We start from the raw sequence: 27,320 nt of genomic DNA, 5'->3' as shown, positions 1-27,320 counted from the left end.
TATCGGACGTACCGTCCGGACGACGGCTCCAAGGGCAACGAGCTGCTGCAGAAGGCCATCCTGCTGTACCTGACCGAGCACCTGGATCTGCACGACAAGTCCGGACGGTACGATCTGCTGGAGCGCCCGAACGCCAAGAAGCTGCTGGTGGAGACGGAGTTCGGTCATCTTGACCTGGAGAAGCAGAAGCGACTGAAGGCGCTGCTGGACCAGCCTGCATCGCCCGAGGTCGCCAAGCTGGCGGTGAGTGTGCTCCCTCCCCTTAACCAGTGGGTGGCCGTTGCAGAGGGCGTGGAGTTCTTGAACGAGACGGAGAAGAATGACGACGAGAAAACGACCGTCCAAGAGACCAAGACGCTCTTCCACCTGCGCTCCAAGCTGCCGGACGGGCCCGAGCGAATCGACGCCTTTGTGGAGAAGGCGTTCGCCTTCTACCGCGACCTCGAGAACAAGAAGTTCAAGAGCGACACTGCCCGCTACATGTACGTGCGCTCCTCCGAGCGTCCCGCTGCGACCGACACGGACGACGAGAGCAAGCTCAGCGCTCCGTACCACAAGCGCTACGCCCTGGGCAACGACAAGACCTTCGACAACGTCTTCTTCGACGAGAAGGAGTCCCTGCTGCAGTTGCTCGACCACTTTGCTAACAAAACTGGCAAGTTTGCCATCGAGGGGTTCCCGAACAAGGTCGGGCTGCTGCTTTACGGTCCTCCGGGCACGGGCAAGACCAGCGTGATCAAGGCTGTGGCCGAGAAGACTCGCCGCCACATCGTCAACATCCCGCTGGGCAAGATCAAGACCAACCAGGAGCTCATGGACGCCATGTTCGACTTGCGCTACGCCGTGGACGGGCTGGATCTGCCTGTTCGCATGGGGTTCAAGGACGTCGTCTTCGTGATGGAGGACATCGACTGCGCGTCTTCGGTCGTGGCCAGCCGCGAGGACGGCCCGACCACTCCGGTGTCGGGAGGTGAGGCTGCTTCTTCGCCTCGTGTCGAGGCTGAGGTGGCAGACAACGTCGGTGGAGCACGACTGTCGCCCAATTGCCACCGCAAGGCAGCTCAGCGCTTCCTTCACCCCGGTATGATGAACTTGCATGGCGATGACGACGAAGAGGAGGACGATGGCTTCCTGTCTGTGCTGCTGCAGTCGCAAATGGAGTTTGAAGGCTTCGGCCCGAAGCTGAAGGGCGGCTTCGTGTCGTCCTCCAACTCGACGGACAAGCTCAACCTCGCGGGCGTCCTGAACGTCCTGGACGGAGTCATCGACTGCCCCGGGCGGATTGTCATCATGACGACCAACCACCCGGAGATGCTGGACCCTGCGCTCGTCCGTCCTGGTCGCATCAGCAAGAAGCTCCACCTCGACTACATGTCCACGGAGCAGATGGGGAACATGATCTCCTACTACTTCTCGACCACACTCACGGCTGAGCAGCGCAGCCGCCTCGAAACGCTGGAGGACTCCGATCGAGTCTTAACGCCTGCAGACATCGAAGAGCTCTGTGCGGAGCACGAAAGTGCAGACCGCGCACTGGAGCGGATGCTTCGGTAGCTGGAGTACTCTAGTTCAAATAAAAAAATATTATATCGACGCTGCTAATCGGAAGGTGCTGGCGTTGATGACCAGGCTTTCAAAGGTGCATCAAACAGGTATAGCAACGTATCAGTTGCCACCTCGTCACGAAAAGTGCCGTCTTGATCGAGCTCTGGTTCGTAACTCCTGTCTATTTTCCGCGAGCTCGTTGATACTTTTTTTTGAGTGTTCATCTTTACACGAGTGAAGTCAAAGTAGTTGAAGTTTTTGCCCTTCATAACCCTTGCTGTTTATTCACTGTGGAGGGCGAGACACCATGATGCCACGGAAAGCGAGCCGAGCAGACAGCAGGAAAGCGATCCAGACGCTTGAGGAAGAAGGCGAAGAGGAGGAGGCGGAAGACGACGTCCAGCACGTGAAAGCAGAGCGAGCCCCAGTGAAGCAAATCCAACCAGCCAACACCCCGAGCTCCGACACCATGACGGTGACGGTCGTTCAGCCGGTGAATAACGGAAGACCTAATATACGCTTGACTCGACGCTCTTCTAGCGCTGTGGAGCGAGCAACGTTGCAGCCACCTCCCGAAGAGAAAAAGGACGGAGGCGACAAGTCCCTACGACCGAGATTTTTGCAGGAGAGGTCCGCTACGATCGTGCACATTCAACCATCGGTGACCGATCCATCTCGAGTCCCCCGATCCAAGGCTAGTGCGTTCTTGCTTGGAGTACTAGCGAAGTCGAAGGCGGCAGGACCAGGAGCTCTTGGGGGGCTAGGAGACAGTAAACGTGGCGTACTAGAGCCACTTCGGTCTGGTGTGACCAATACTGTTCACTACGTTCCCCCTCAAGGTGTCGAGAGAGGAATACCGCTACGAATGGCTGGGCGACGCAATAGCCGTCTGTTTAACCGCCAACTTTCCATTGCGTCCGCAGCAGCAGACGCAGGGTTACCCGACGGAGCGAGAAAACGCCGCGTCAGTGCCAGCCAAGAGCACATGACAGCAGTTCTTCGAGCTCTACAGGCCAGTAAGCAGCAAGCTCCACAACAACTCGACATTTTGCACAGTATTCTGCGCTTCATCAATACTAATGACAGGGATGAGGACGGCAAACGACCCGTCCTCAAGGAAATGGTGGATGTTGGATTCATTCCCGAACTGTCGAGTATCTTACGCGAGTTTCGCTTCAACACGGACGTACAGGTACGTTTGCAGGTGAAAACTTGGTGAACAGGGGTCTTAACTCACGTCCTTGTGCATCAATAGGTTTGCGCTATGAGCATTTTAGCGACCATAGCGGACGAATCGCCAGTGTACGCCTACATGATGAGCGAGGTAAGCAACAATGTGCTATATGTCACTATTTACTTGGTAACAACGAATCTCTTTGGCTCTACTGCGCAGTTTAGTCTTGAGAAGCTGCTTCAGAAGAATGCAACCGTGCATGGCACTCATGAGCGCCTCGTAGTGCTCGCCTCCAATCTTGCCCATACCATCGAGGACTCGAAGCACTCAGTCAACATCCCAGCTTACCAAGCCGACAAGGCAGCAAGGCTCCGTAGACAATCCGCCACATACGCTGACATGATCGTCGCAGCAATCGGCGCCTCAAAGCCGAAAAAGTCGGTGGCTTCCCCGTCACCAAGCAGATGCTCAACAGCTCGACGTTCATGTCATTCGGGGATCCTAGACACTCAAGAAATGCGGAGTCGTACTACGCCTTCTAGCGCTCCTCTCCCCGAAAAGAGTGGATCTGAGCGTGAATTGAGCCGATCAGTAGGGAAACAACGGCAGTCGTTTGCGCTTACGGTGGGCCCACCCAAGCTCAGTGCAAATTACCGCTTGCTCTTCGCACAGAAGTTGAAAAAGTCGGAGGTTCAACCGCTGCAAAAAGTGGAGAATGAGAAGATTCAGTCGGTAGATCGGAGCGACCACCAAGAGCGACGCGATCGTCCTGCGTCGAGTCCGTCTCGGAAGTCGTTGCCGCTTGATTTGACCTCGAGATCGCTAGCCACAGCGATTTACTCTGGCGGATCAATATTTGTCGAGCCTTCCCCGCTATCAAAGAGACTGCCACGTCAAGGCAGCTTCAGCGCTGGAGGAGTCCGCAGGAAACTATGTGCCCCAAAGCGAGTTCAACGGGCCAACACGGAGAAACTACCTCCTACCCAACCATTATCTATGAGATCAACCGAGACACCTGAAAACTCCGTGCCGTTAGACGTTGAGCCTGTCGGACCAGAGGCCTCGTTAATCGCAGACAACCCAACAACTACAGCCCGTTCAGTTAAAGATGCAGAACTAAGCGACGAAGACGAAGATGAAGGAGAAGAAGTACCGGCCGAAGAGGAGGTTGAGAAAGGAAAGAAGGAGAACGACGAGGAGGAAGACGATGAAGAATCGTATGAAGACGACTTCGATACTACTGGAGATGACGAGAACGAAGACAAAGCCATGCCAAGCCGCAATGATAACGACACAATTGCGTCGGACGGAGAGTTATTCAACATGTTACACGATATTTCGGCTCAAGACCTTGGTAGTGCTTCATCTAGTTCAATACAATCTTCGACGCCAAGAGAAATCGAAGCAGCCACAACGATTCAGCGTCATATTCGAGGGACATTAGCTCAGCAAGCATATCCTCGACCTGCATCATGCGATGCCAAAACACAAGCGTCAGAAAAGAAAACCCCACGAGCGACTTCAAATGGAAAAACTGCAAAGAGAGACAGTCGCATTGAAGAAGCTAAGAGGAAGCAGATCCCATTATCAGCACGAGCTCATCGCCAACTTCAGAGTCAAGGCAGTACTAGGCGTGACAAGTACTCAAGGAATGAGAGTATTCCTCGAACAGCAAGCCGAATGAGACCTGCGACAGCAATGTCTTCTCCGCTTATCACACCGATCAAGACGAAGGTCCCAAGTGCAAGGAATAGCGTTCGGCATCCTAGTCTAGCGACCGACAGCCAGCGCTTAAGCCCCAGCAGATCCTTGCAGTCTGTAGGGCATTCATCACTCAAGCTCTTCTCGTCGAACAGCTTGCACGACATTGGAGCTGGCAGCACAGAAGTCGCGAAGGAACCTCCCGACCCCGAAGCATTGAAGCAGATCCAGACACTGTACGCTGAAGGTCTGCAGCACCAGAAGGAGAACCACCTCGGCCTCGCCATCGAGTGCTACGAGAAGGCGTTGGCCATTCCGGGGGGACAGACCTTCGCCTCGATCCACGTGAATATCGGATCGGCCTTGATGGCGAAGAGCAAGTTTTCCGAGGCGCTGGAGTTTTTCCAGCAGGCAAAGCGCTTCCAGCCCAACAACGTCAAGGCCATCTACAACTATTCGCTGGCGCTGCTGCACCTGGACCGACCGCAAGAAGCGCAGCGACTGGTGAGTCTGGGTGGATATGGGGGGGGCTGTCCCTGAAAACTGTCGAAACATACTAACTGATTGTTGTGTTTGGTGCAGCTACGCCGCATTCTCGAGCTCGACCCGACCCACGAGAAGGCTTCCATCGCGCTATCCCAAATCCAAGGCGCCGTATGATCCCCAGCGACTCAGTCAAGAAACAACGTGTCAGCACTAGGATAGAGAACAAGTTGGATGGATAACCGTCAACAAGACTGTACAAATACTGCTACAACAGTACGTGTACTAGGAGGAACGAGGTTCACGACACGTAACAGTATATTTACATGCAACCGGACAGGCGGGCGAGAGCTTCGCTTTGGCAATGCAGCGCTCACTGAGTGAGTGAACTAGTTTGTAAACTAACATCAGCCCCTTTCTTCCGGGTTTCATTAAAGTGTGGCAACCAGACCCAACAAGGGTCTCAGCTAGCCTATACTACTTCCAGCGTCCGCCGCGAGTGCTCGTCGGGGCTGCTGCTCTCCGTGCTGCTGGCGTAGTCCTCCTGCAGCTTCTGCGGCGTCGACACGCGGAACACGAACGACTGCGCCACGATGTCGTGCTGGCGCGGGCTGCTGAGGCTGATGGGCATGGCGATCGAGTACTTGACAAAATTGCCGAACTTCTCGTGCTTGGACACGAGGTAGATGCCCAGCGCCACGAGGAGAATGGCCACGGGGAACATGATCCACTGCGTGCGGGTGAAGTTGTGCGCCTGCTGGAAGAAGACCACGCCGCTGATGTTGCTCATGGTGATCCAGAAGCCCTGGAACACGGGGTACGACGACATGGTGTCGCCGCTCATGGTGGCCAGGTTCAAAGTGTGGGTCTGTGTCAGCAGCGTACCCGCCATGCCCGCGCACAGCACGTACGTGCCGAAGTACTGGAACTGGTTGTCGCCCGAGACGGTGGACGAAATAAGCTCCACGACGCACTTGGCCAGCAGCACCGACTGGCCTCCGATCGTCCCCGAGATGGCGGCCCAGTAGAGCGGCAGCTTGGGGTCAATGATGAGCGTGTGCTTCTCGATCTCGCTCTCGTCGTACTTGCCGATCTTGAGGCTCGACAGCTCGATCTCCTCCAGGTGGTCGTCCTCCTCGCCGGGCAGGCGCTTGCCCATGGGGGACAGCGAAAGGTGGTCGCCAAAAATGGGGGACGGGAAGGGCGACATCATGGCGCCCTTCTTGCCGCTGGGCTCGTCCAGCGCGGGGGACGCCTCCGAGTTCTTCTGCTCCTGCTCCTTCTTGTTCTTGGCCGCGATCTCGCGCTTCTTCTCCTGCACGTCGTCCACGCGCGCGTCGTCCTTGTCCGTGCTGGCCACGCGCAGCGCCGGCGCCTTGGAGCGGCGCGCGCGCATGTACAGCGTCATGGTGAAGGCCGTCGTGATGAGCGCGTAGAGGATGAAGGGCGCGGCCTCCATGAGCTGGTAGATCTGGTCCATCTGGTAGTGGCCCTCGTCCTCCTCGCTGGCGGCAGCGAGCACCACGACGCCCAGCGACACGAGCGCGACGCCCATGATGTCAGTCAGGTACAGGCTCTGCTTGAGCCAGAAGTGCGACATGAGGCAGTTGCCCAGGATCGTGGAGCCGCCGCCGAGCGACGCCACCAGCGTCTGCGGCGCGAAGCCCAGCGCCAAAAAGTCGCCGAGCGACGCGCCCACGACGCAGATCATGCCGACCCACCAGATCGGCCGCAGGTGGTACGGGCGCTGCACGGCGCGCAGCTCCTCCTTGTCGTGCGAGTACTTCTGCAGGTTCACGCCGAAGATGGACAGGAACGCCGACACCACGGCGATCGCGCCGCCGATGAAGTCGCTGCGCATGGCGTCGTCAGAGTGATGGTCGCTTTCCTTCCTCCTCCTCTTCGGGCGCTTTTTCTCGACTAGATTGGGCCCTCGGGCGTACAAATGGCGGCGGGTCTCGAAGGGACGAGGTCGGTGGCGAGAGTACACAAGTCGGCACGGACCTAGCGAGGTCGGAAAAACGGGTCACCTGGATTGAGCAACTGAGGCATAGTTGGGGACGGCGGAGGTTGCTGGATAAGGACTCGGTCTGGCTATAACCCCCCGCATCAGTTGCATGATGGCATAGAATCCAGCCGCCAGGTTCAACCACTCCGCGGATGGCTCCAGCACGTGCACGCCGAGGACTTTTCCGCTTGTGGATGCATGCGGCTCGGGCTCGTCGTCTCCGTGGAAGAGCATTGACGGACGGTTTTGGCCCGAGGACGACGACGACGTCGCGACGACCCTCGCGCGGCTCGAAAGAGAGCACGGCGACGGAGAGCACGACGGAGATGTGTACGTGTGTGTACACGCGTAAGTTATCATTCGTTGCTCGCCGCCGAGCTGAATTCAAGCCCGATGATGGCTCGGGAAACTCGCACCCGCGCACTTCGTCGTCGCGCTTCGAGTCAGCGCTGGACCAGCTCACCACGCCAGTGCAGAGCTCTTGGTCGGATTCACAGCAATTGGGTAGAAAAGGACGAAACGCCCATTTAAGCGCCCAATTCGGCATGAAGTCTTACGTTGTTTTCACTGTCCAAACAAATACTAAGTAATGCTCACTTGCAGAGATTGGATCACGTCAAGTACGTTTGATAAAGTTGCTCCGCGTATCTCTATCTACAGCACTGCAGCCAAACGTTAGACAGAATCCTCGTCAGCGCCAGTATAACCGTATGAGCTACTGAAGAAAAAGGCAGACAAAAGATGCAATGGTTTCGTGGGCTAGTAAACAGCCTTGATCGTTTTTCCAGTTAGTCGATAACGCCAGTAACTTCCTTGCTGAAATTTAAGGACCCATATGAAAGTCCCAAAACTACCCATTTTTATCAAAAATAGCCCGAGCCCTTCAGATTCAGACCAGCTGCGCGCCGGCCGGTGGCAGCAGTCAACAGGAGTCGCACCAGCACCGCCTCCGTCTCGGCCAATCATGTGCGTACACCGCACTCTTCCCGAATCACCATTGGCAGAAACTGGACGTAGCCAAACCTGTGTAAAGCACACCACAAAACCCACTTATTGCGGACCGTCGCCTGACATGGGTGCACTCATCAGGGGTCGGCAGAAGGGCGAAGGGTGCTTGGCACGCATTTCTGGCGGCGAACGGATGCAGTCTGTATGGCAGCCAAGCTGGCGATGACCTGAATGAGCGAGCGCTACGTGGATCGCCTCGCCTTGTTAATGCTCGCGGTCGCCGGTCGCATTTCGGTGCAGGCGACGGCGCCATCCGCGTGATCGCGCTCCGGCTCACGACGGCGCGGCGTGGTTGTTGAAGTCAGGCTGACGTTGCTGTGCAGATAAGGAGCACCCGCGATCGGCAGCCCAGCCTGCCGTGCAGCTGAGTGATTACCTCGCCAGTCGGGGGCTTGCCGGTTGCTGCAATCTGGCTGTCGCACCTGGTCGGCGCCAAAATCCGACGGGCGCCTCGGACGTTTACCAGCAGCAGCCAGTCCTGTGTCTACAGTGTATCCACGTCGCGCTGCCGAAGCAATCTACATGTACACAAAATTTCCAGGGAACTCGGGTGTTTTGTTGGCCTGTGCACCGGCCCCAGCACTCAATCGGAAGATTCATTGATATTGTTACAGTGTTTGTCTGGGGGTCAAGATTATCTTTCACTTGAAGTCTACGACCAGTTACCGAAGCATCCGCTCCAGTGCGCGGTCTGCACTTTCGTGCTCCGCACAGAGCTCTTCGATGTCTGCAGGCGTAAAGACTCGATCGGAGTCCTCCAGCGTTTCGAGGCGGCTGCGCTGCTCAGCCGTGAGTGTGGTCAAGAAGTAGTAGGAGATCATGTTCCCCATCTGCTCCGTGGACATGTAGTCGAGGTGGAGCTTCTTGCTGATGCGACCAGGACGGACGAGCGCAGGGTCCAGCATCTCCGGGTGGTTGGTCGTCATGATGACAATCCGCCCGGGGCAGTCGATGACTCCGTCCAGGACGTTCAGGACGCCCGCGAGGTTGAGCTTGTCCGTCGAGTTGGAGGACGACACGAAGCCGCCCTTCAGCTTCGGGCCGAAGCCTTCAAACTCCATTTGCGACTGCAGCAGCACAGACAGGAAGCCATCGTCCTCCTCTTCGTCGTCATCGCCATGCAAGTTCATCATACCGGGGTGAAGGAAGCGCTGAGCTGCCTTGCGGTGGCAATTGGGCGACAGTCGTGCTCCACCGACGTTGTCTGCCACCTCAGCCTCGACACGAGGCGAAGAAGCAGCCTCACCTCCCGACACCGGAGTGGTCGGGCCGTCCTCGCGGCTGGCCACGACCGAAGACGCGCAGTCGATGTCCTCCATCACGAAGACGACGTCCTTGAACCCCATGCGAACAGGCAGATCCAGCCCGTCCACGGCGTAGCGCAAGTCGAACATGGCGTCCATGAGCTCCTGGTTGGTCTTGATCTTGCCCAGCGGGATGTTGACGATGTGGCGGCGAGTCTTCTCGGCCACAGCCTTGATCACGCTGGTCTTGCCCGTGCCCGGAGGACCGTAAAGCAGCAGCCCGACCTTGTTCGGGAACCCCTCGATGGCAAACTTGCCAGTTTTGTTAGCAAAGTGGTCGAGCAACTGCAGCAGCGACTCCTTCTCGTCGAAGAAGACGTTGTCGAAGGTCTTGTCGTTGCCCAGGGCGTAGCGCTTGTGGTACGGAGCGCTGAGCTTGCTCTCGTCGTCCGTGTCGGTCGCAGCGGGACGCTCGGAGGAGCGCACGTACATGTAGCGGGCAGTGTCGCTCTTGAACTTCTTGTTCTCGAGGTCGCGGTAGAAGGCGAACGCCTTCTCCACAAAGGCGTCGATTCGCTCGGGCCCGTCCGGCAGCTTGGAGCGCAGGTGGAAGAGCGTCTTGGTCTCTTGGACGGTCGTTTTCTCGTCGTCATTCTTCTCCGTCTCGTTCAAGAACTCCACGCCCTCTGCAACGGCCACCCACTGGTTAAGGGGAGGGAGCACACTCACCGCCAGCTTGGCGACCTCGGGCGATGCAGGCTGGTCCAGCAGCGCCTTCAGTCGCTTCTGCTTCTCCAGGTCAAGATGACCGAACTCCGTCTCCACCAGCAGCTTCTTGGCGTTCGGGCGCTCCAGCAGATCGTACCGTCCGGACTTGTCGTGCAGATCCAGGTGCTCGGTCAGGTACAGCAGGATGGCCTTCTGCAGCAGCTCGTTGCCCTTGGAGCCGTCGTCCGGACGGTACGTCCGATAGCCCCCGGACACCTCCTTGGTCTCTATGACGTGCTTGACGTACTTGCGCGGGAAGAAGAGGCAGCAGAGCAGCTCGAGCGCCACCTCGAAGAACCGCAGCGCGTCGTAGCCAGAGCTGGCGATCCGCTGGACCACGGCGGGCACCACCATGCAGACCACGAGGTCGTACACGGCGTGGCCCGTGCGCAGCGTGTTGATGACCCCGAACTCGAGCGCCGTGGACGTCGACATACTCGCTCGTTGTGAGACTTGAAGGCGCTTGAGGGGTTCGTGGCACTTTAGGAAGTGATTGGATCGGGGAGACTGCAACAATGAGACCATCACTCACCACTAGTCGGTCACTTCAAGTTGAGGCATACAATTGCCAAGCTAACGACGGCTGGTGAGACTGTCCAGCAGATGATTTGCATCAATGGGTTCACTTGACCGGGTGATACCTTTGTGAGTGAAGATCTTGACCACGTACGTACAAAGCTCGACTACCGCTAACATCCACTTCACAATTCAATTTGCCAATCCGTCCCTCAGTATCGCGATGGATCCTGCTGCGGCCTTCCCGTCCATCGTCCAAGCGCTGGTCAACCCGCTCTTCGAGGCTGCTTCCAACAGCACAGAGGACTTTGGAGAGCATCACGACGTTGCGTCGGGTCTCCACGTCTTCCTCAACTCCCTCCTGCTCACGTTGGTGCCCCTCTGTGTGCAGCTGGTGCTCTACCCTTCACACCTCGAGGCGCTGGGGCTGAAGCTGAAGGACGCTCTGGTTGGAGGCAAAACCAGCGACGTTGTCCTCCGAGAGATCAAGGCCGTGACGCGCTACGACAAGTACTACGTGCTGGACCAGTACGAGAACCGTCTCGGCCACATCCTGCAGAAGGCCATCGCTGCTCACCTCGCGGACGTGCTCCAGCTGCGCGGCAAGGGCGTCCGCTACGAGATGGTGCAGCGCGAGCTGGACGACGAGACGCAAGAGGAGCTCAACATGGCCCCCAAGCGAGCGTCCGACGACTACTGGACTGACGTCGAGGACGACGCCGAGATGTACGAGGAGCTCAACCGTATGAAGATTGCGTCGCTCCCGAAGTTCCAGACGTGGGTCGAGGTGGAGAAGGGCATCTTCTTCCAGCAGTACATCCAGCAGCCTAACGGGGAAGATACTGGCCGAGACGCTGTCGTTAAGGACACCAAAGAAGTCACGATGGTGTACGTCTTCAAGTCCTCGGAGCGTGGCGCGTCCGCGAGAATCGACAAGTTCATCAGCGATGCCTTCGCCAAGTACCAGCTGCTGGAGCTCACGAAGCTGGCGAACGACAGCAAGCGCTACATGTACGTGCAGACCGTGCAGGAAGCAGCAGCAAAGTCGTCCAAGACAGAAGAGGACGGTGAGAAGTCCACTGCCTCCGCTGCGGTCTACAAGCGATACGCCCTGAGCGGAGAGAAGTCGTTCAAGAACCTCTTCTTCGACGAGAAGCCGCAGCTGCTCCAGCTGCTCGACAGCTTCATGACTCGCTCCGGCAAGTTCGCCATCAAGGGCTTCCCGTACAAACTCGGTTTGTTGCTGCATGGACCTCCTGGCACCGGCAAGACCAGTCTCATCAAGGCGGTGGCGCAGTACACTAAGCGCCACATCGTGACCATTTCCTTGGGCAAAGTCAAGACGAACCAGGAGCTGATGGACGCTCTGTTCGACCTCCGCTTCGCCGTGGAAGGCGTGGACCTGCCGGTCAACATGTCGTTCGAAGACGTCGTGTTCGTCATGGAGGACATCGACTGCGCCGCGTCCGTGGTGATGGCTCGCGAGAACAAGCCCGAGACCTCGCGACGACAACGCAAGCGGCTGTCCTCGTCCTCTTCGGCGTCCGACAAGCTGAACCTGTCGGGACTGCTGAACGTGCTGGACGGAGTGATCGACTGTCCTGGCCGCATTGTTATCATGACCACCAACCACCCGGAGAAGCTGGACCCCGCGCTCATCAGACCCGGACGCGTCAACAAGAAGCTCATGCTCGGGTACATGAACAGCGACCAAGTCCAGAACATGATCGAGTATTACTTTGCGACGACGTGCTCTCCGGAGCAACGCGAGAAGCTTCAAAGAGTTATGGACAGCGCTATGCCTGTCACTCCTGCGGCTATAGAGGCCTTGTGCTCCGAACACGACGATGTCGATGCAGTGCTAGAAGCATTTCGTCAGGTGCACCAAGTTTTGCCACCCTGTACCATAGCAGCATAAATTACTCCAAAAAATGCCATATCCATAGATACGATGGTTGATTCCTTGAGTGCTGTGTCGTATGGAGGGAGGGGGGGCGCCGCTACTAGCGGGGGCGAGATATACGCCGAAGACAAACACGCGTAGCTTCAGAAGTGTATCACACATTACAAGATCCACAGCCGTACCGTGCTGGTCTGCCCTATATCAACTCAATCAACCGAACAGGACGCGGCGCATGAGGTCGGCAAACTGCGACCCTGACGCCTCGTCCTCGCCCTTGATCGTGGCCCGCAGCGTGCTGTTGGCCTTCTCGACGAGCGTCTCGGACATGAAATAGCGGCCCTGCGTGTCCTGCGCGTAGAAGAAGAACTTGTACTGCGGGCCCACGTCGCCCGAGGCCATGGTCACGATGCCGCGCGACGCGAACGCCTGCTCTAGCTCGCTCAGCGGGGGCAGCGTCGGCAGCTGAACCACTACCTCAGCCACCACAGGTCGGCTGCCCCACTGGCCCTGGAACGTCGGAGCATCCATGACGGGGTTCGGGACCAGGGCGAAGGCGGGGCCGGCCGCCTGAGGCGGAGGGTTGCTAGGTGCCGAGCCGAAGTCCATGTCCAGCAGGTCCATACTGGGAGCTGCCGGCTGCGGGGGCGGCGCAGATTGGCGCTGCTGTTGCTGTTGCTGCGGTGGCTGCTGAGGAGCTCCGTTGTTGTATTTGTCGCCCTCGTCGTCCTCCTCTTCGTCCTCCTCATCATCGAGAGGCGCAGCAGGTCCAGCCAGATGCGAAGGAGACACGAACAGCTCGCTGGGCTTGTTGTACACCACCGCGAGCGAGTTGAACTCCTGGAACAGCTTCTCCTGCAGATCCGTCTCGATGGACTCGGCGAACACGCTGACCGTCTCCTCCGTGCGGAACTGCGCCACGATAGCGGCCGCCTGGTCCGTTGGCTGCTGCTCGAGCAGGCGGTAATACAGCAGTGCACGGTCACGCACATCCTGGTGGTTGGACTCGTTGATAGCCGATCCAAGCAGGCGGCCCAGCATGCTCTGCACCTCGGGCGGGCGCTTGAAGAACAGCTTCATCGTCGCGGCCAGCAGCTCAAGCAGCACTGACGGAGCCGCCTCGTCGCTGAAATCGTCGATGAGCTTCTCCAGCACGTACGGCGCGCGACGCAGATCCTGGCCGAACTCTCCCAGCATCCACACAACCGCAGCCTTGGCAGCGGGCTGCTCCACGGCAGCAATAATGCGGGCCAGCACGGGAAGAACGTCGTGACGCTTCTCGGGGTACTTGCGCAGCAGGTCCTTCATCACAACGAGACTCTCGTCACGCACGTAGTCCAGGTCCAGCTCCAGGAAGTCCACCATCGTGTCCATGATGTGGTCCTGCATCTGCTCCACAAGCTGCTCCGCGGCCTGCTGGCCGTACGCCTCAGGGACGTTGCCGCCGCCCGGGTACTGCTGCGGAACCGTGTTCTCCGAAAGGTTGGGGCTCACGGCGATGTCGGCAATGGCGCGGATCGCGCGACGAGCCAGCTCCTGGTCCACGTCCGTGACGTACTCGCTCAGCTCCGTCACAATGTCGGCGACGTTGGCGCCATCGGCGACCAAAGCCATCACATCGATCTTGACGTACTTGACGTGCGTGGGCTCATTGTAGCGGTTGTAGAACTGGCGGTAGTCGCGGCTGAAGACGTGCGGCTTCTTGCCCACGAGCAGCAAGATGTGGTGCAGCACGCAGTAGTTGATTTCATGGCTGCCTCCGGCCATCAGCGTGAGCAGCGGCTGACGCATGCGCTCGAACACTTGGTCCTGGATCTGCTCCATGCCGCGCGTCTGCGTGAGGTTGAAGAAGCACTTGGCTGTGCCCAGCACCACGGCGCTGTTGGACACGCGCAGGCACTGCTCGAGCGTGTTCATGATCGTGAAGACCTCGTCGGGGCCCGTGGGCTTGTACTTGGCCACGATCTCGAGGATGTTGCACTGGCCCCACTCGTTGAAGTCCGTGATGCGGCTCAGCAGGTGCATCACAATGGGCTGGTTGATGGCGATGCCTCCCTCGTCGGCCATGATCTCGTTCAGCGCCACGAGGCAGTTGGAGACCACCTGCGGGTCGCGGTCGCGGATCATGTTGTACAGCGTGTCGATCATGTCGCTCTCCTTGATGATCTCCGGGTTGAGCGAGTAGACCTTGAGGATGCCGATGACGCCCGTCTTGCGCACGTACGCGCTCGTGTCCGTGAGCGAGGCCTGCAGCGGGTCGTGGATGTACTCGAGGATCGAGTCGAGCCGCAGCGAGCAGAGCGAGCGCAGCGCCAGGCCGCGCACCATCGGGTCCTCGTTGCGGCAGTCGTTGAGCAGCGTGTTGATGCACATGATGGCCAGCTCCGAGTTCTTCTGCGCGTAGTTGGTCAGGTACAGGTACACCATCTTCTTCGAGATGAGGTCCTTGGTGTCCACGCACAGCACCATCTCGCTGAAGAGCCGCGACACGTCGATGCCCAGCGTCATGTACGCGATCACCTTCTTGATGATCTCGCGCTTGCGCTTCACGTCCTTCTCCACGGTCACCTCGCGCAGCAGCTGCAGCAGCAGTGGAATGGATACATAGTATTAGATTAGAGATACCATGGATATAAACTATGAGGGTCTCTGTTTTTCAGGCTGCCACGCACGTTCTTGAGCTCGTTGACCTCGCCCTTCTTCTTGTCCGTGAAGTAGCTGGGGTTGCTGCCGCCCGCCGGACGCTGCGCGCCTGGGGCGCCACCGGGTCCTGGGGGCGCCATGCCTCCGGGAGGAGGACCCTGCGACGGGTAGGATGGGTTCATGCTGCCCATGGACGGGAACATGCTGGAGCTGCTAGGGGCGAGGAGCTTGACCGGGACAACAGCGACTATGGGCGGGGCTACGCGGCGGATCCTCCACACCGACGAGGGCACGATTTGAGCAGCATACTGAAAGCAAGGTAATTTTTACTGTCGAGATGGCTACATATGTTGTCCACATAAATTTGTGTTTGCCACATTCCATAAACTTGGATACACTTTCCTTCCCGACATCAAACATGGCGGGCGCGGCGCCGACGCTGGCGGCGCTGTTGAAGGCGCTGCGACGTGCTGAGACAGCCGCCGCAGCCTCCAGCGCCATGGAGCAGGCTGTGGACCGTCTCATCGCCAGCGCGTCGCTCTCCGAGTCGCAACACCTCGTGCTCGGTGCGTGTAATGATCTGCTACTGTATACGCTGCTGATGTGTATACTGACTGAGTGTATACTTCACCACGTTACAGGGATGCAAGACTGCACCAGGGACCATCACTCTGCCCCGTTCACTGAAAGTTTGTATACCAAGCTTCAACAAGCGGCCGCAATTTGTCCCGAGCCTTCCGGCAAGGCGCAATACCTCGGCTTCGTGCTGCTGCAGGCGGGCGTCCACCTCCTGGAGACGCTTGAGGTGTCCACCCAGCGTCAAGTGCTGCTGAAGGTGTTTAACGCCAACAACGGCGTGCTGTCCGGCTACGTGGCGGCGCTCACAGCTTCAGATGGACCCTTTTTGAGTTCTCACGTGGAGTACAGTCGCGTCAAGAAGACACTTGAAATAGTATCACCTGTCCTCAAATGTGTCCTCATGGACACGAAGCAGTCCGAAGGACACAAGACCGCTGTGCTGGATGCACTGAGTCGCATCGCCTGGCACTTTGATGGACAGTCTGAGGACTACGAAGCCGTGATGACAGCCGTGGTCCACGCCCTCGTGCAGGCGCTGGAGCTCGTGCCCCACTCGCAGCTTCCTCAAGCGTCCTACGCGGTCCACGTCGGGTTGACAGTCGATCTGCTGAGCTCTCTGACTGCGCACAACAAGGAACAGGTGGCGCTGGCCAAGCGAACGGCGAAGTTTGTGCTCGAGTCGACGCAGGTTTTGATCGGAAAGGGCGAGGGCGTGCTGGCTCTGCTGCAGTCGCTGGAACAACTGGCTCAAGCTGTGCCCGAGGCGCTCTGGTGCTCGGTGTTTCTTACGTCCAGCGCGTATTTCCTGTTGGACAAGTGCGAGACGCCAGTGGAGCAGCGACTGATGCTGCGGGTGCTCTCTCACACGTTGGAGTTTGGACGCGACGCTGTGTCTGGTGAGCGTGATGTCTACGTGGAGATTCTTTTGCTGCCACTTTCGTCAATGATTTCGCTGCATGGCAGCGCTGTGTCGGACCTGCTCAAGTTGGTGATGGAGATCAAGTCGTCGAGTAAGTACCGTGCTCAGAAGGAGATTGAACAGGACTATGCCCCAACGGAGACTTCGGCCCACGCACGTTCGGCTGTGCGGCTAATGAGCGACGAAGGAGGGTGTCAGCGCTGGTTAAACTCCCTGTTCCAGTCGGAGGGTGCGGCATCTTCCGACTCCACGAACAACTCAACAGACAAATGGTTAGCTCTTCTTTTGGTGGCTCTGCTCTCTGACGAACGGTCTACTCTTCGTGGCAGCGCGGCTAAATGCCTGGAACGGCAAGTCAACAGCAGCCCGAAGTTTTGGGGCGCCGACTCGACGAAGGCGCTAGTAGCGAGTCTTGTCTTCCTCGTGTCGCAGCATCCTTTAGGAAATGGCAAGACAGCGTCAACACGAGCTTTCGGTGAGTGGATGGCTTCGTGTTTGTACTCGCTGGCGGCGCTGGCTGCCACTACGACAGACACGATGCGAATTGTCCTTCGTCTGATCGATAGCATGAACGGAACTGCGAAAATGCGGTCGATGGCGCTCAAACTCATGTACGAAGTGTGGCGGAACGAGTCCCGAGTGTTTCCTCGACTGGAGACAATGCTGCTCGAGTCCACTGACCCCGAGGATGACGTAGAGCGCCATGTGATCAAGATGGCGACCATCAAAACGCTTTGCGAAAAGGACCCCGAGCTCGGCGTGCAGTTCATTTCGTCCATTCAAGGGTTCGTGGAAGACCAGCTGGAGTCGGTTGTTTCCATGGCGATGGACGCTATCACGGTGTTGTGTGGAGGAGATTGTTTGGACTTTTACGTAGCGTTCAAGATTATTGCTCAAAAGATGCGCAAGAACAAGGTGACCTGTTCTGATGGACCCCTCTTCCAAGAGCGCCTGTGCTGCTTCTACGCACTTGGCGGTGCTGAGAGCGCAGCTAATGAAAAACACGCGTCGAAGCTGCTTGACCAGGCCTGGGAGTTCGCGGACAGCGAGTACCCCAACGTGCGTAAAGCTGCTTATGCGGCATTGTGCAAGTTCCCTCTCGATATGCTGGGACTGAGCATGCCAGCGGATGGCCAAGATAGCGACAATGAAGATCGAGTGACGGAGGAAGAGGTCGAGGAGCAACTCGATGACATGCTCCAACGTCTTCAAAACGAACACGATTCCTCTGTTCGCGTCGAGATTGAAAATCTCGTGGCAAAGGTTATCGAGCATGAGAGCGCGAAGCTAACTGCTGGGGTTGGACGAGGACAGCGGATGGCATCGGCTGCAGCAGGGCAGCAAACCTCGCAGCAAACAGGACCAGTTGTTTCAGCTGCTGCCACCAAGGAGATGAAGGCGCTATTGCCGTCAAGAACGGAGGTGCAAGCCCCGACTACTAGCGATTGGAGTGGCTTCTTGTTAGCTTATCAACCAAATGCGGTGATTGATGCGAAGAACGTCAAGCGGAAGGACAAACTTGTCCGCTTGGCCACGCAAAACGTGGACGAGTTGGTAGAAACTGTCTCAACTGTATTGCAGTCGATGGAGCTCCCGTGGACATCACCTGGAGTATCAGCGGATGAAAGATGCAGTACATTCTTGCGCATTCAAGCCTTGATGGAAGGGTGGAGAGGCTTTATGGCAACGTTTGCATTGTCGTTGGATGAGCTGGCGGATCTTAAGACTCCGGTTGGTGTCGATGACGCCGATGTTGCGTTCCGTGTGTTCTCGGAAGGCGTGGCCGATTTGATGAATTCACTTCTAAACGATAACCCAAACAAAATTGGAGGCGCATTGGCCGCCGGCGCGCTTGCTGGACGGTTGTGTGAATCGAGGCACTGGCAGAACCCCCAATTGCGCACGAAGTACGAAGAAGCGGTGGGGGAGCTGTCTCGTCGACTGGCATTGTCAATGGAGCAGGCCCGAGTGTTTTCCGGTGACGACAGTGATGCTCGCGTGTCGTCTATTGGTTCTTTGATAGCGCTCCAGCTCTCGTTTGGCCGGCGGAAGGTTGATGCGAGTGAGAGGAGCAAGAACTTCTGCCTTCAGCTGGAAAAGATCGAAGAAATGTTTATGGAGTTGTATCGAAACACCTCTGACCAGCTCTTGGGTTCCTGTGCTCTGTTGGGACTTAGTCACATTGCTGCAATTTACACGAATGGAGACGAGCTGGAGACCTTCGAGGTGATTCGATGGAGGCAGCAGCGAGTAAAGCCGATCGCCGACGGTCTTCTCATGTCGTTCCTACTCACTGACCAGGCGAAGCAAGCAATGTCTTCGTCATCCTGTGCTACCATAGTGTTCCCTCTTGACGATAAAAACGGACCAGACTCCTCCATCGAGAAGGTTGCTGCCGAGTATGACCAAGGTGGCTCAAGTGATGCCATTTTGCTGCGATGGGTGTCATTGGTGGGGTTATCGCGCTTGGCGAGTGGGTTCTCAAGCATCAGGCGCTTGGACTGGCTGACTAATCTACAAAAGGCTCTTGCAGCTGTGTGGGAAGTAGACAGCTCCGCCAGCACGATAGCTGTCGCGCTTGGACCGGTGCTACTGGAATGTGTGCACTATAATTTGGCTCCCTCGTCCAGCCTGGAAATTTTTGCTGCCTGTTGCATTGAGCGCGCTGCCGCTTTTGCCGCAGATAGCCTTGACAAGGGGTTGCTAATGATGGCAGCTGCTCATGTACTGTGCCATTTCGAATCTCTTGGGGGCTTTCCTGACACTATTCAGAACCAAACCAAGCTGGTTGTCGAGGCGATTCAAAGAACGCTTGAAGGTGAGAGCGGGCAAGATCACGCGGTACGCGCGTTGATGGTATCTGGCATCGCAAACTTCTTCCACCTGACGTTTGGCATTTCTGGAGCATTGGCCTCGGTGAAGCAAAAACTGGATGCGAATGTGGAGCTTACGCTGGATTCCAACACGATCCGCACCCTAGTCAAGATGGCTCAAGGGGAGAAGGAGCGTGGCTGCGTTTACTCGAGCGCAGTACTTGGAGCTATCGCGCGTGCAGCCGATGGGTTCTACGTCTCGCAAAAGAAGAAATCGTTCGACGTTGAGGTCCGCTCTGTTCCAACTAACACGATGCTGTCGAAGACGCTCGAGTGGCTTCGGCAAACGAATCCATCGGTTGGCTCGTCGAACACCGACACTATCACAGACAACCAGATAGCAGAATCCCTGCTGAGTTGTCTGACAGCGACGGGGTCTGTGCTTCCGCTGCTCGACTATTCGTCTTTTACGCATCGCGTGATGCTGCGGTTCTGCTCTGCTAGCACCAGCGTTGCGTCCATTCGATTCGCTGCTACCCAAGGAAGTTGCGATGAGCTTTTGACGAGCGAGTTGCTGTCAGGCACGTGGTTTGCGAATGCTGACAGTACCCTCCAGGCCGAACTGATCGCGTCGCTGTCCCTAGCAGCTAATCGTCTCCCCACTGACGTTCTCCGGGCTCTTTTGATGAATCTCTTTGACATTCTCAAAGACATTTGGCGCCGCGATACGTCGAGCAGCACTAGCGTCTTGCTCTTCGACAGCTGGACGGGTATGCTGCGTGATGTGTTGACCTCCTCTCGTCGTATCCCAGAGGCCTCACTGGACATGGTGAACCAGGTTATTCGCGAGAAAGTGGTCGCGGAACTTCCGTACGGCCTGCATGATGCGCTTTACGTCGAGCAGTTCGCAACGCGCGTTCTATCAAAGCTGGACTACGGCGAGCGCAACATTGCAGACACTTTTTTTATGCCGTCTGTGTCAAACTCGACGTGGAGTTGGTGGAGAAACGGCGTGTTCACTGTCGAGCTGGCGAAGCTAGGCGTCCTGACCATTTCGAAACGCGAGGCGTCTTTGGCCTTCCAGTGGATTTTGCGTCATGACTTTGAAGAATGGACGGACGACAACCTCGTGGACACTTACCTGCAGCCGCTTATCGCTCGGATCGGCGCTCTTATCGCTCAACACACGCGGCCGGGAGAAAATGTTTCTGCGCTTCTGGATGTCGTCGACGCGTTCAGCCGAGGTATGTCGTCCCTCAACTTCTCTATCCGCTCGGACTTCTTCAAGCGCCGCGTCCTATTTGACGCGATGGCGTGCGTTATGTCGTGGAATTCGTCGTTGAGTCATGAACGGTATCTGATGGACATCCCACGAGCTGAGATCGCAAAGATGGACACGGCAAGCGACTTGCTTCCGTTTGGATTGATAGCGTCGGCTCACAGCGCGAAGACGGTCTCGGCCATTGGTGAACGACTGCTGGCACTGCAGCAGCAGTTGGCCAATCTGACTGCGAACGAGGCGAGAGAGTATTCTGCGACCCTGGACGTGTGCAGTCGGCAGATGTACGTTGCAGCGGAGAGCTGGCATATCCCGAGCACGATGCCCGGAGAGATCCGAGAGTTTTGGAGCCTCAGCGACGCAAACTGAGGATCTATCGGAGTTCAATGAAAACAGGACTGCGTTCCTAACGCTTATGTTTCCACCAAGTTCCGCTTGAGGTTGAGTACGCCTTGTTGAGTCTGACGAGAGGCTTCTGGCATTGTCTTTACGTACTAGTATTGAGTGTTCTTACGCTACCTGGTTACTTTACTTCCTGCGTAGAAGACGTGCCATGAGGCTGCCGCCCGCGTTGCTGGGGCTGTTCGTGGGCGTGGTGAGGACGGGCTCGTCCGCGTCCTGCTGGCTCGCAAAGGCGTTGAAGATCTGCTCCAACGTGGTCTGCGAGACGCTGTACTCGCGGATGGACAGACGAGTCTTGGCGTTCTCCACCACCTCGAACACGTTGGACAAGCGCAGCGCCCGGTTGTGCGAGTCACCGGTGGACTGGTCCAGGATCTTGAACCAGCATGAATCATTCTGCCGCTCCAGCAGTTCAAACGCCCCGAAGCTCTGCTGCAAGAAGGCTGCCACGTTCTCGAACTGCGTCTCCGTGATCCACCACGCGGCGAAGCTGCTGGTCGAGACGTAGCCGTCGCGCTTGGCCAAGTTGGCGATCGCGTGTCCTGTCGGGTGCGTGTTTACGATCTTCTGGGCCCACGAGGCATTGCCGAATAGCTGACACGTCTCGGTGAGGTCGTCTTGGTCGATGCGGGTGCCGAGTGAGTCAAAGCGGCGTAGCACTAGCTCGGACACGGCCTCAGCGGAGGGCACCTGGAGCTTGGCGTCGAACATGAGGCCGTCACCGAAGCGGTTCTTCAAGTGCTGCACGCTGGCGAGGCACTTGAGCTCACCACCGACCATGATACCAACGCGAGTGCACAGCGCCTCGCACTCCTCCATGCTGTGCGTTGTCAGCACCACCGTTGATTCCTTGTTGTACGTCGAGATCTCCGAGATAACGTCCCACATGAAGCGTCTGGAAACCGGGTCCATGCCTGTGGATGGCTCGTCGAGAAACAGAATCTTGGGCGAGCCGATCATCGCGATGGCCACCGACAGTTTGCGCTTGTTACCGCCACTAAGGCTGCCGGCCAACTTGTCTTCGAATGCTGTCAGGTTGAGCTGCTCCATCTTCTCGGACACTACGAAGTCCAAGTCCGCGCTCGAGACGCCCTTGATTTTGGCGAACAGCTCCAGATGCTCGCGAACGGTGAGTAGGTCGATGAGTGCGTCGAACTGCGGGCAGTAGCCGATCTGGCGGCGAACCTCCACTTGCTGCGTCAAGATGTCGAAGCCGCTCAGTGTCGCGTTGCCGGATGTGGGTACGATATCCCCCGTCAGCATCTTCATCGTGGTCGTTTTGCCAGCGCCGTTGATGCCGAGAAAGCCAAAGCACTCGCCCTGCCTCAGTCCGAACGACAAGTCCTGCACCGCAACCTTCTGACCCTTTCGATAAACCTTACGGAGATTTTGTAGCTTGATGGTGTCGTTGTCCGCACCGCCCAGCATTACTCGGTCCACTTCAGCTCCAACATCCTCGTCAATTACTCGGTGCGCCACTGGGATATCGGGGTCTTTGGAGAGTGCAGACTTGATCTTGGGGAAATTCAGCGCGTAGTCGATGCCCACCGCAAGCGCGTAATACAGCGCCGCGTCGATGAGCAGATAGATGATCTCGTAACCGGTGTTTTCCAGCGCAAAGGGGTCTTTAGAGAGCTCGTTTTCGGCCTCAGCTCCTCCGGTGTGGGTAATCTCGATGACGGTCAAGTTGAGGAGGCCTCGACCAAGACAGAAGAGAGGGGACAAGCGCCAGATGAACTGGAGTGCCTTATCCGCGCTCTCGGTGCTGTCGATGACTTGCATCACGAAGGAGACGATCATGAGAGCGAGTCCCAGCACAAAGTTGATCAGAATCATGTACGTCTGGGAAGACGCCGGGTCCGTGAACAAGTACGACCAGCAGTACGCGTGAGGGCAAATGGCCAGCCCGAAGGCCAGCACCAGCACGATCACAGCGACAAACGTTGAGTCGCCGCAAGTGACACACGCACTTGAGCCCGTGAGCGCCGAGAGATCGTAAGCCTGGATGAGCGCCAGCGCAATGACCCCAGGAATGAGAAACACGACGAAGTCCCAAATGTAATTTGCAGTCCAGAACGAGTTGATGCCGACGCCCGACACGAGTTGCTGGTGCTTGGAATTGTGGTCGGGGGATCTCTCTCGAACCAGCATGACGACGATAGAAGCTGGGTAGTACGCAAACGCGATCATAATGAACAGCACCGCCGTGAATGAAATGTACGCCGAAAACAGCGCGGTGTTCTCAGCAGTCAACGGGAGCGGGTGGTTGTTCACTGTCAAGCTGAGATCCGATGCCCCAATTGATGAATCGTGTTGCGTGGCCATCAACCGGTACAGTGACTGATCCATGAGCTCCTTGAACACGACTGAACCATGTGTCAGCGTCGTGTTGATCAGCACGTTGTAGCCGAATACGTTGTTGTCCACGTCCGCATGAACTAGGTACCCACCAAACTGGTCCGAGATATGATCCGTGAAGGCCCGGGTGAAAATCTTCTCGCTCACTCTCAACTGGTATCCTGTCGCGTCAGTCGCATTGATGGAGGGACTGTCGTACAGGACGTTGAAGACGGTGGGCGAGTCGCTCGAGTAGGGTGGACTACCGATGTCGTCCTGGCTGAGAGTCACAATAGACGCACCGGAGAAGTAGTCACTGCCCAACGCGGTCTCGCACCAGCTACCAGAGCTTTGCTCGCAGAAAGACGGTAGCAGTATACTTCTAGCGTCGTCTTCCAGACCATTCAGCTTCAACGCCATGAAAGGATCGTTGTTTGTGAGACCTGCACCCTTCAGAATCGACAGCCCAAAGATCAGCCACGCCACCGGCAGAAGCAGTCCCACCACGAACAGCTTCTTGTCCCTCTTCGCCATTCGGAAACGCTTCTGGACCATCGCCACCATTTGGGTCAAGAACACAGATCGGGAACGCCCCAGCGGCAACGAACTGCCTGTGCGGTCCAACCCGTGGTAGTGCCCATCAGTCGGTTTGTCGCCAACGATTGGAATGCTGTCCTGGGCGTTCAGCGTATGCTGTTTGACTCGATTCTGCAGCGTGTGCTGTTGGTCTTCGTCTGATGCTTCTGCTACCTTGACGAAAACCTCCTCCATAGTCGTGACTGAGATGCCATACGACAAGACTTGGAGATTGTGGAGATTCTCGTCAAGCTCGCGGAACATGGCTGGGAATTGGGACGAACTATCCAAAGGCAGCTGGAACGCGATTTCGGTGCCCACGTTGCTGAGCACGCGACTCGAAGGAATATATCGCGAGACAAAGTCGATTACGTTGGCGTCGTTGCAGTGCTCCGCCTTCACGATCGTCAGGTTATAGCCCACCCCAAACTGGTTCTTGAGGTACAGCGCCGACCCACAGCATCGGAGCTCACCCTCAGCCATGATGGCGATGCGATCGCCCAGGATATCTGCTTCGTCCATGAAGTGCGTCGTCAGCACCATCACGCGGCTCTGTCGGTTGCCCATCAGGATTTCCCACGTACTGCGTCGCGAGTACGGGTCCATACCTGACGTTGGTTCATCCAGAAACACGAGAGAGCTGTCTCCAAGAAGCGAAATAGCCACCGACAACTTACGTTTCATGCCTCCGGACAACGCACTACTGACCGTGTCTCGCTTGTCCACAAGACCGACCTCGCGAATTTTGGCTGCGACCTCGTCCGCTAGTGCTTCACCCATATACCCTTTGATGCGAGCGTAGAATTCAAGATGATCTTGGACGGACAGTTCCGGATAAAGGACATCGTGCTGGAAGCAAATACCAAGAGATTCACGGATCTCGTCCATGTCTTCGCGGAACGAGAGCCCGTGAAAGGTAGCATCCCCTGCCGTCGGAGGTGTTACGCCCGTGAGCATGGAAATCAACGTCGTCTTGCCAGCGCCGTTGTGTCCAAGCAAACACGTGATCTGGCCTGAGTACATGTTGATATGCAACCCCTTGACAGCTTCCTTCTCGCCACCAGGTACGGGGAATACTTTACGAAGACCTTGCACAGAGAGCGCCTCACCCGAAGTTTCTTGGTCCCTCAGGTCTGTGCTCACCGGCTCAATGTTGGGATTCAAATCCACCTGAACGGCGGATCCATTCTCAGTCGCCTGAGTCGACGTGACGAACTTCCTGGTCTTCCTCCAGTACGAAGGGCGAAGTGGGAAGTACCATTTCTCCGGCATGCCGTACTCCTTGGGGATTACCTTTTCGAAGTACAGCCCCAGCAGCGTGTACAATATCGTGTCGAGTGCGAAGTACCAGAGCGCCGTCGAGAAGCGGAAGTTGTCGATACGCTGCGACGCGGTTGCGAACGAAATCCCCACGTGTGATGTCTCTGAAGACGCGAGCGAGTTGATGCCGAAGACGAGTCCGACCGGGGCCAGCAGACACGCGATGTTCTTGGACGATTCCGACGATGAATCGTTGAAAGCTCCCGTCACGCCGTACATGATGAAGAACGCGATGAAGCCGACGTACACGCCCGTGCGCGATTTCGAGAACATCGAGCTGACCATGAAGGCGAAGCCCAACACGCTCAAGCTGAACAGGAAAAAGAACAGGAACAGCAGCACCACATTCGTGTTCGGAAACAGCTTGGCGACGGCCGCTAAGGCCTGCAGCACGCAACTCACGAACAAAATCACGATGTACGTGATGTACCACGAGATCACAATACTGGACTCCTTGACGCCGAGAATCTTCATGAGCTCTCGTGACCTCGTTTCCCGCTCGGACATCAACCCAACGAGAATCTTCGACAACGGGTGCAAGTACGTGAGGATGAAGAAGATGGGGAAGGCGTTCGTGACGGCATCGTAGAAAGAGGAGGAGTCGAAGGAGTCGATAGGGAACGGCGTGGTTAGCGACCCGAGGTACGGCTGTGGCGTCTGGCGAAGCGGGGTCAGCAGGGCGTCACGAGTAGTACCGTCCAGCTGCAACTCGGCGGCGTCGCTGCTGAGAGGGGACGATTCGCTGAACAATTGGCTGAATAAACCACCAGCAAACTTCGTCGCGGGGTCATTGACCACGGTCTCTAGCAGGCGCAGATCCAGACCATCCGAGGACAGCGCGGTAGACGCGTTCACTTGGCAAGCACCCGTGGTGCTCTTGGTGCTGGCATCCCAGTCGGGTAGGCAGTTGACAAAGCGCGTGACGAGCGTCTGTAGCGTCATGAAGCCATTCGTCGTGTACTGCTGATACTCAGTGGTTTCGAGCTTGCGATCGAAGGAACCCCAGGTCGACGCGCCGTCGCTACCAACAGTTCTCGGGATATATCGATTATCCTCGCTGTCGCCGACATAAGTCGAGTTCAGGCGCAGCGTATACTCGATAGAAGCGGGCTGACCGATGGCACTGGCGTCGGTCGGGTAAGTGATGAACACGATGGCGCCGAAGATGCGCGGCTGAGCTGCGGTCTTGGCGTAGTCCGACGACTTGACGTATTCTTCCAGGGCATCCTCCGTATCGAAAAACACAGTGCTATCCTCGAACGACGGGATCACAAGCTGCGACGCGTTGGATGAGTCATTGATGACGATAGTCGGGTACCATTGCTTCATCGTCTCGAAGAAGTAGTTCCGCGTGAAGTCGTCGTCCGGCGCAATGGCGAATTTGAACGGCGATACGCGACCTTCACACTCTGCTGGAAGAGCGTAAGGTGACGACGAGTTGAGACTGACTCGACCTCCAAGTGCCAGCTCGCGCTCGCAGATCGTGCGGTTCTCGGAAGTGAACGTCTTCATGAGGCGCCCGTAGTCGAACGACATGTAGGCCAGGTGCAGCATCAGTCCTGATAGCGTGGTCTCGGGCGTGGCGAACATGGGCGTCGTGCTCGGCCCCACGAGCGACCAGCCGCCTGGGCTGAAGAGGTTGTACGACGTCGGGCCCAGAGTGAACCCGGAGGGCACGGTCTTGTCAGTGCTCGTGGTGCGCACGAGATCCATGACGACGATGAAGAGCACGGGCGTGAGCACCTCGAAGAAGAGCGCGACGGGGTGCTTGCGCTTCAGCAGCCAGTTCTTGCGCAGCAGCGTGGGCACAAAGCGCAGGTTGGAGCGTTTGGCCGGTGCCGGTGGCGAAGCAGGCGCATTGACCGTCAGAGGTTGGTCCATGGCTGAGAGTAGAACGGAAGTATCCAAACTTTTTTGTTGTATGGCTTTGAGGTGCTAGTGCGCGGTGGAAGGAAAATTGAAGAATGAGAGCCGTCTTTAGCGAAGAGGTTCATTGTTGTACCCACTACCAGTAGTCAGTCAACCAGCATTCTGTCATTTGATACGTAAATGCTGCAGCACCGCGCGTTTTGCTGGAGGCAAAGACGTTTAACGTTGTGGGTGTA

The 27,320-nt window shown here is 57.2% G+C and overlaps 8 protein-coding genes across 8 annotated transcripts; 4 read left to right on the top strand and 4 right to left on the bottom strand.

The window, feature by feature from the left end:
• Nucleotides 1-21: 21 nt before the first annotated feature.
• On the top strand, nucleotides 22-1,554 carry PHYSODRAFT_475367 (hypothetical protein; the record flags this gene model as incomplete). The annotated part of the gene is made up of 2 exons (XM_009515587.1): nucleotides 22-960; nucleotides 1,120-1,554. Coding segments are annotated over 2 exons (1,374 nt in total), but the record flags the coding sequence as incomplete, so codon positions are not given.
• A 460-nt stretch (nucleotides 1,555-2,014) lies between these two features.
• Nucleotides 2,015-4,960, top strand: PHYSODRAFT_467477 (hypothetical protein; the record flags this gene model as incomplete). The annotated part of the gene is made up of 4 exons (XM_009515586.1): nucleotides 2,015-2,737; nucleotides 2,801-2,869; nucleotides 2,963-4,073; nucleotides 4,128-4,960. 4 exons carry the CDS (start codon nucleotides 2,015-2,017, stop codon nucleotides 4,958-4,960), a joined length of 2,736 nt encoding a protein of 911 aa, XP_009513881.1.
• A 236-nt stretch (nucleotides 4,961-5,196) lies between these two features.
• Nucleotides 5,197-6,805, bottom strand: PHYSODRAFT_343426 (hypothetical protein). The gene has a single exon (XM_009515585.1). It carries the CDS (start codon nucleotides 6,762-6,764, stop codon nucleotides 5,376-5,378), a length of 1,389 nt encoding a protein of 462 aa, XP_009513880.1. The 5' UTR covers nucleotides 6,765-6,805; the 3' UTR covers nucleotides 5,197-5,375.
• Nucleotides 6,806-8,581: 1,776 nt separating this feature from the next.
• Nucleotides 8,582-10,366, bottom strand: PHYSODRAFT_551868 (hypothetical protein; the record flags this gene model as incomplete). The annotated part of the gene is made up of 2 exons (XM_009515584.1): nucleotides 8,582-9,016; nucleotides 9,176-10,366. The coding sequence occupies 2 exons, from the start codon at nucleotides 10,364-10,366 to the stop codon at nucleotides 8,582-8,584; spliced, it is 1,626 nt and encodes a 541-aa protein (XP_009513879.1).
• Nucleotides 10,367-11,069: 703 nt separating this feature from the next.
• PHYSODRAFT_474654 (hypothetical protein) lies at nucleotides 11,070-12,365 on the top strand (the record flags this gene model as incomplete). Its single annotated transcript, XM_009515583.1, has 1 exon — nucleotides 11,070-12,365. The coding sequence occupies one exon, from the start codon at nucleotides 11,070-11,072 to the stop codon at nucleotides 12,363-12,365; it is 1,296 nt and encodes a 431-aa protein (XP_009513878.1).
• A 125-nt stretch (nucleotides 12,366-12,490) lies between these two features.
• Nucleotides 12,491-15,193, bottom strand: PHYSODRAFT_536781 (hypothetical protein; the record flags this gene model as incomplete). Its single annotated transcript, XM_009515582.1, has 2 exons — nucleotides 12,491-14,927; nucleotides 15,020-15,193. The coding sequence occupies 2 exons, from the start codon at nucleotides 15,191-15,193 to the stop codon at nucleotides 12,561-12,563; spliced, it is 2,541 nt and encodes an 846-aa protein (XP_009513877.1). The 3' UTR covers nucleotides 12,491-12,560.
• A 215-nt stretch (nucleotides 15,194-15,408) lies between these two features.
• Nucleotides 15,409-20,949, top strand: PHYSODRAFT_470062 (hypothetical protein; the record flags this gene model as incomplete). Its single annotated transcript, XM_009515581.1, has 4 exons — nucleotides 15,409-15,556; nucleotides 15,632-16,422; nucleotides 16,471-19,344; nucleotides 19,411-20,949. The coding sequence occupies 4 exons, from the start codon at nucleotides 15,409-15,411 to the stop codon at nucleotides 20,947-20,949; spliced, it is 5,352 nt and encodes a 1,783-aa protein (XP_009513876.1).
• Nucleotides 20,950-21,108: 159 nt separating this feature from the next.
• On the bottom strand, nucleotides 21,109-27,096 carry PHYSODRAFT_469665 (ABCA1 lipid exporter; the record flags this gene model as incomplete). The annotated part of the gene is made up of 2 exons (XM_009515580.1): nucleotides 21,109-24,069; nucleotides 24,121-27,096. 2 exons carry the CDS (start codon nucleotides 27,094-27,096, stop codon nucleotides 21,109-21,111), a joined length of 5,937 nt encoding a protein of 1,978 aa, XP_009513875.1.
• Between the last annotated feature and the right edge of the window lie 224 nt (nucleotides 27,097-27,320).

Source organism: Phytophthora sojae (assembly GCF_000149755.1).
Source record: "Phytophthora sojae unplaced genomic scaffold PHYSOscaffold_1, whole genome shotgun sequence".
Taxonomy (NCBI): domain Eukaryota; phylum Oomycota; class Peronosporomycetes; order Peronosporales; family Peronosporaceae; genus Phytophthora; species Phytophthora sojae.
This window is presented reverse-complemented; position numbering and strand designations above follow the sequence as displayed.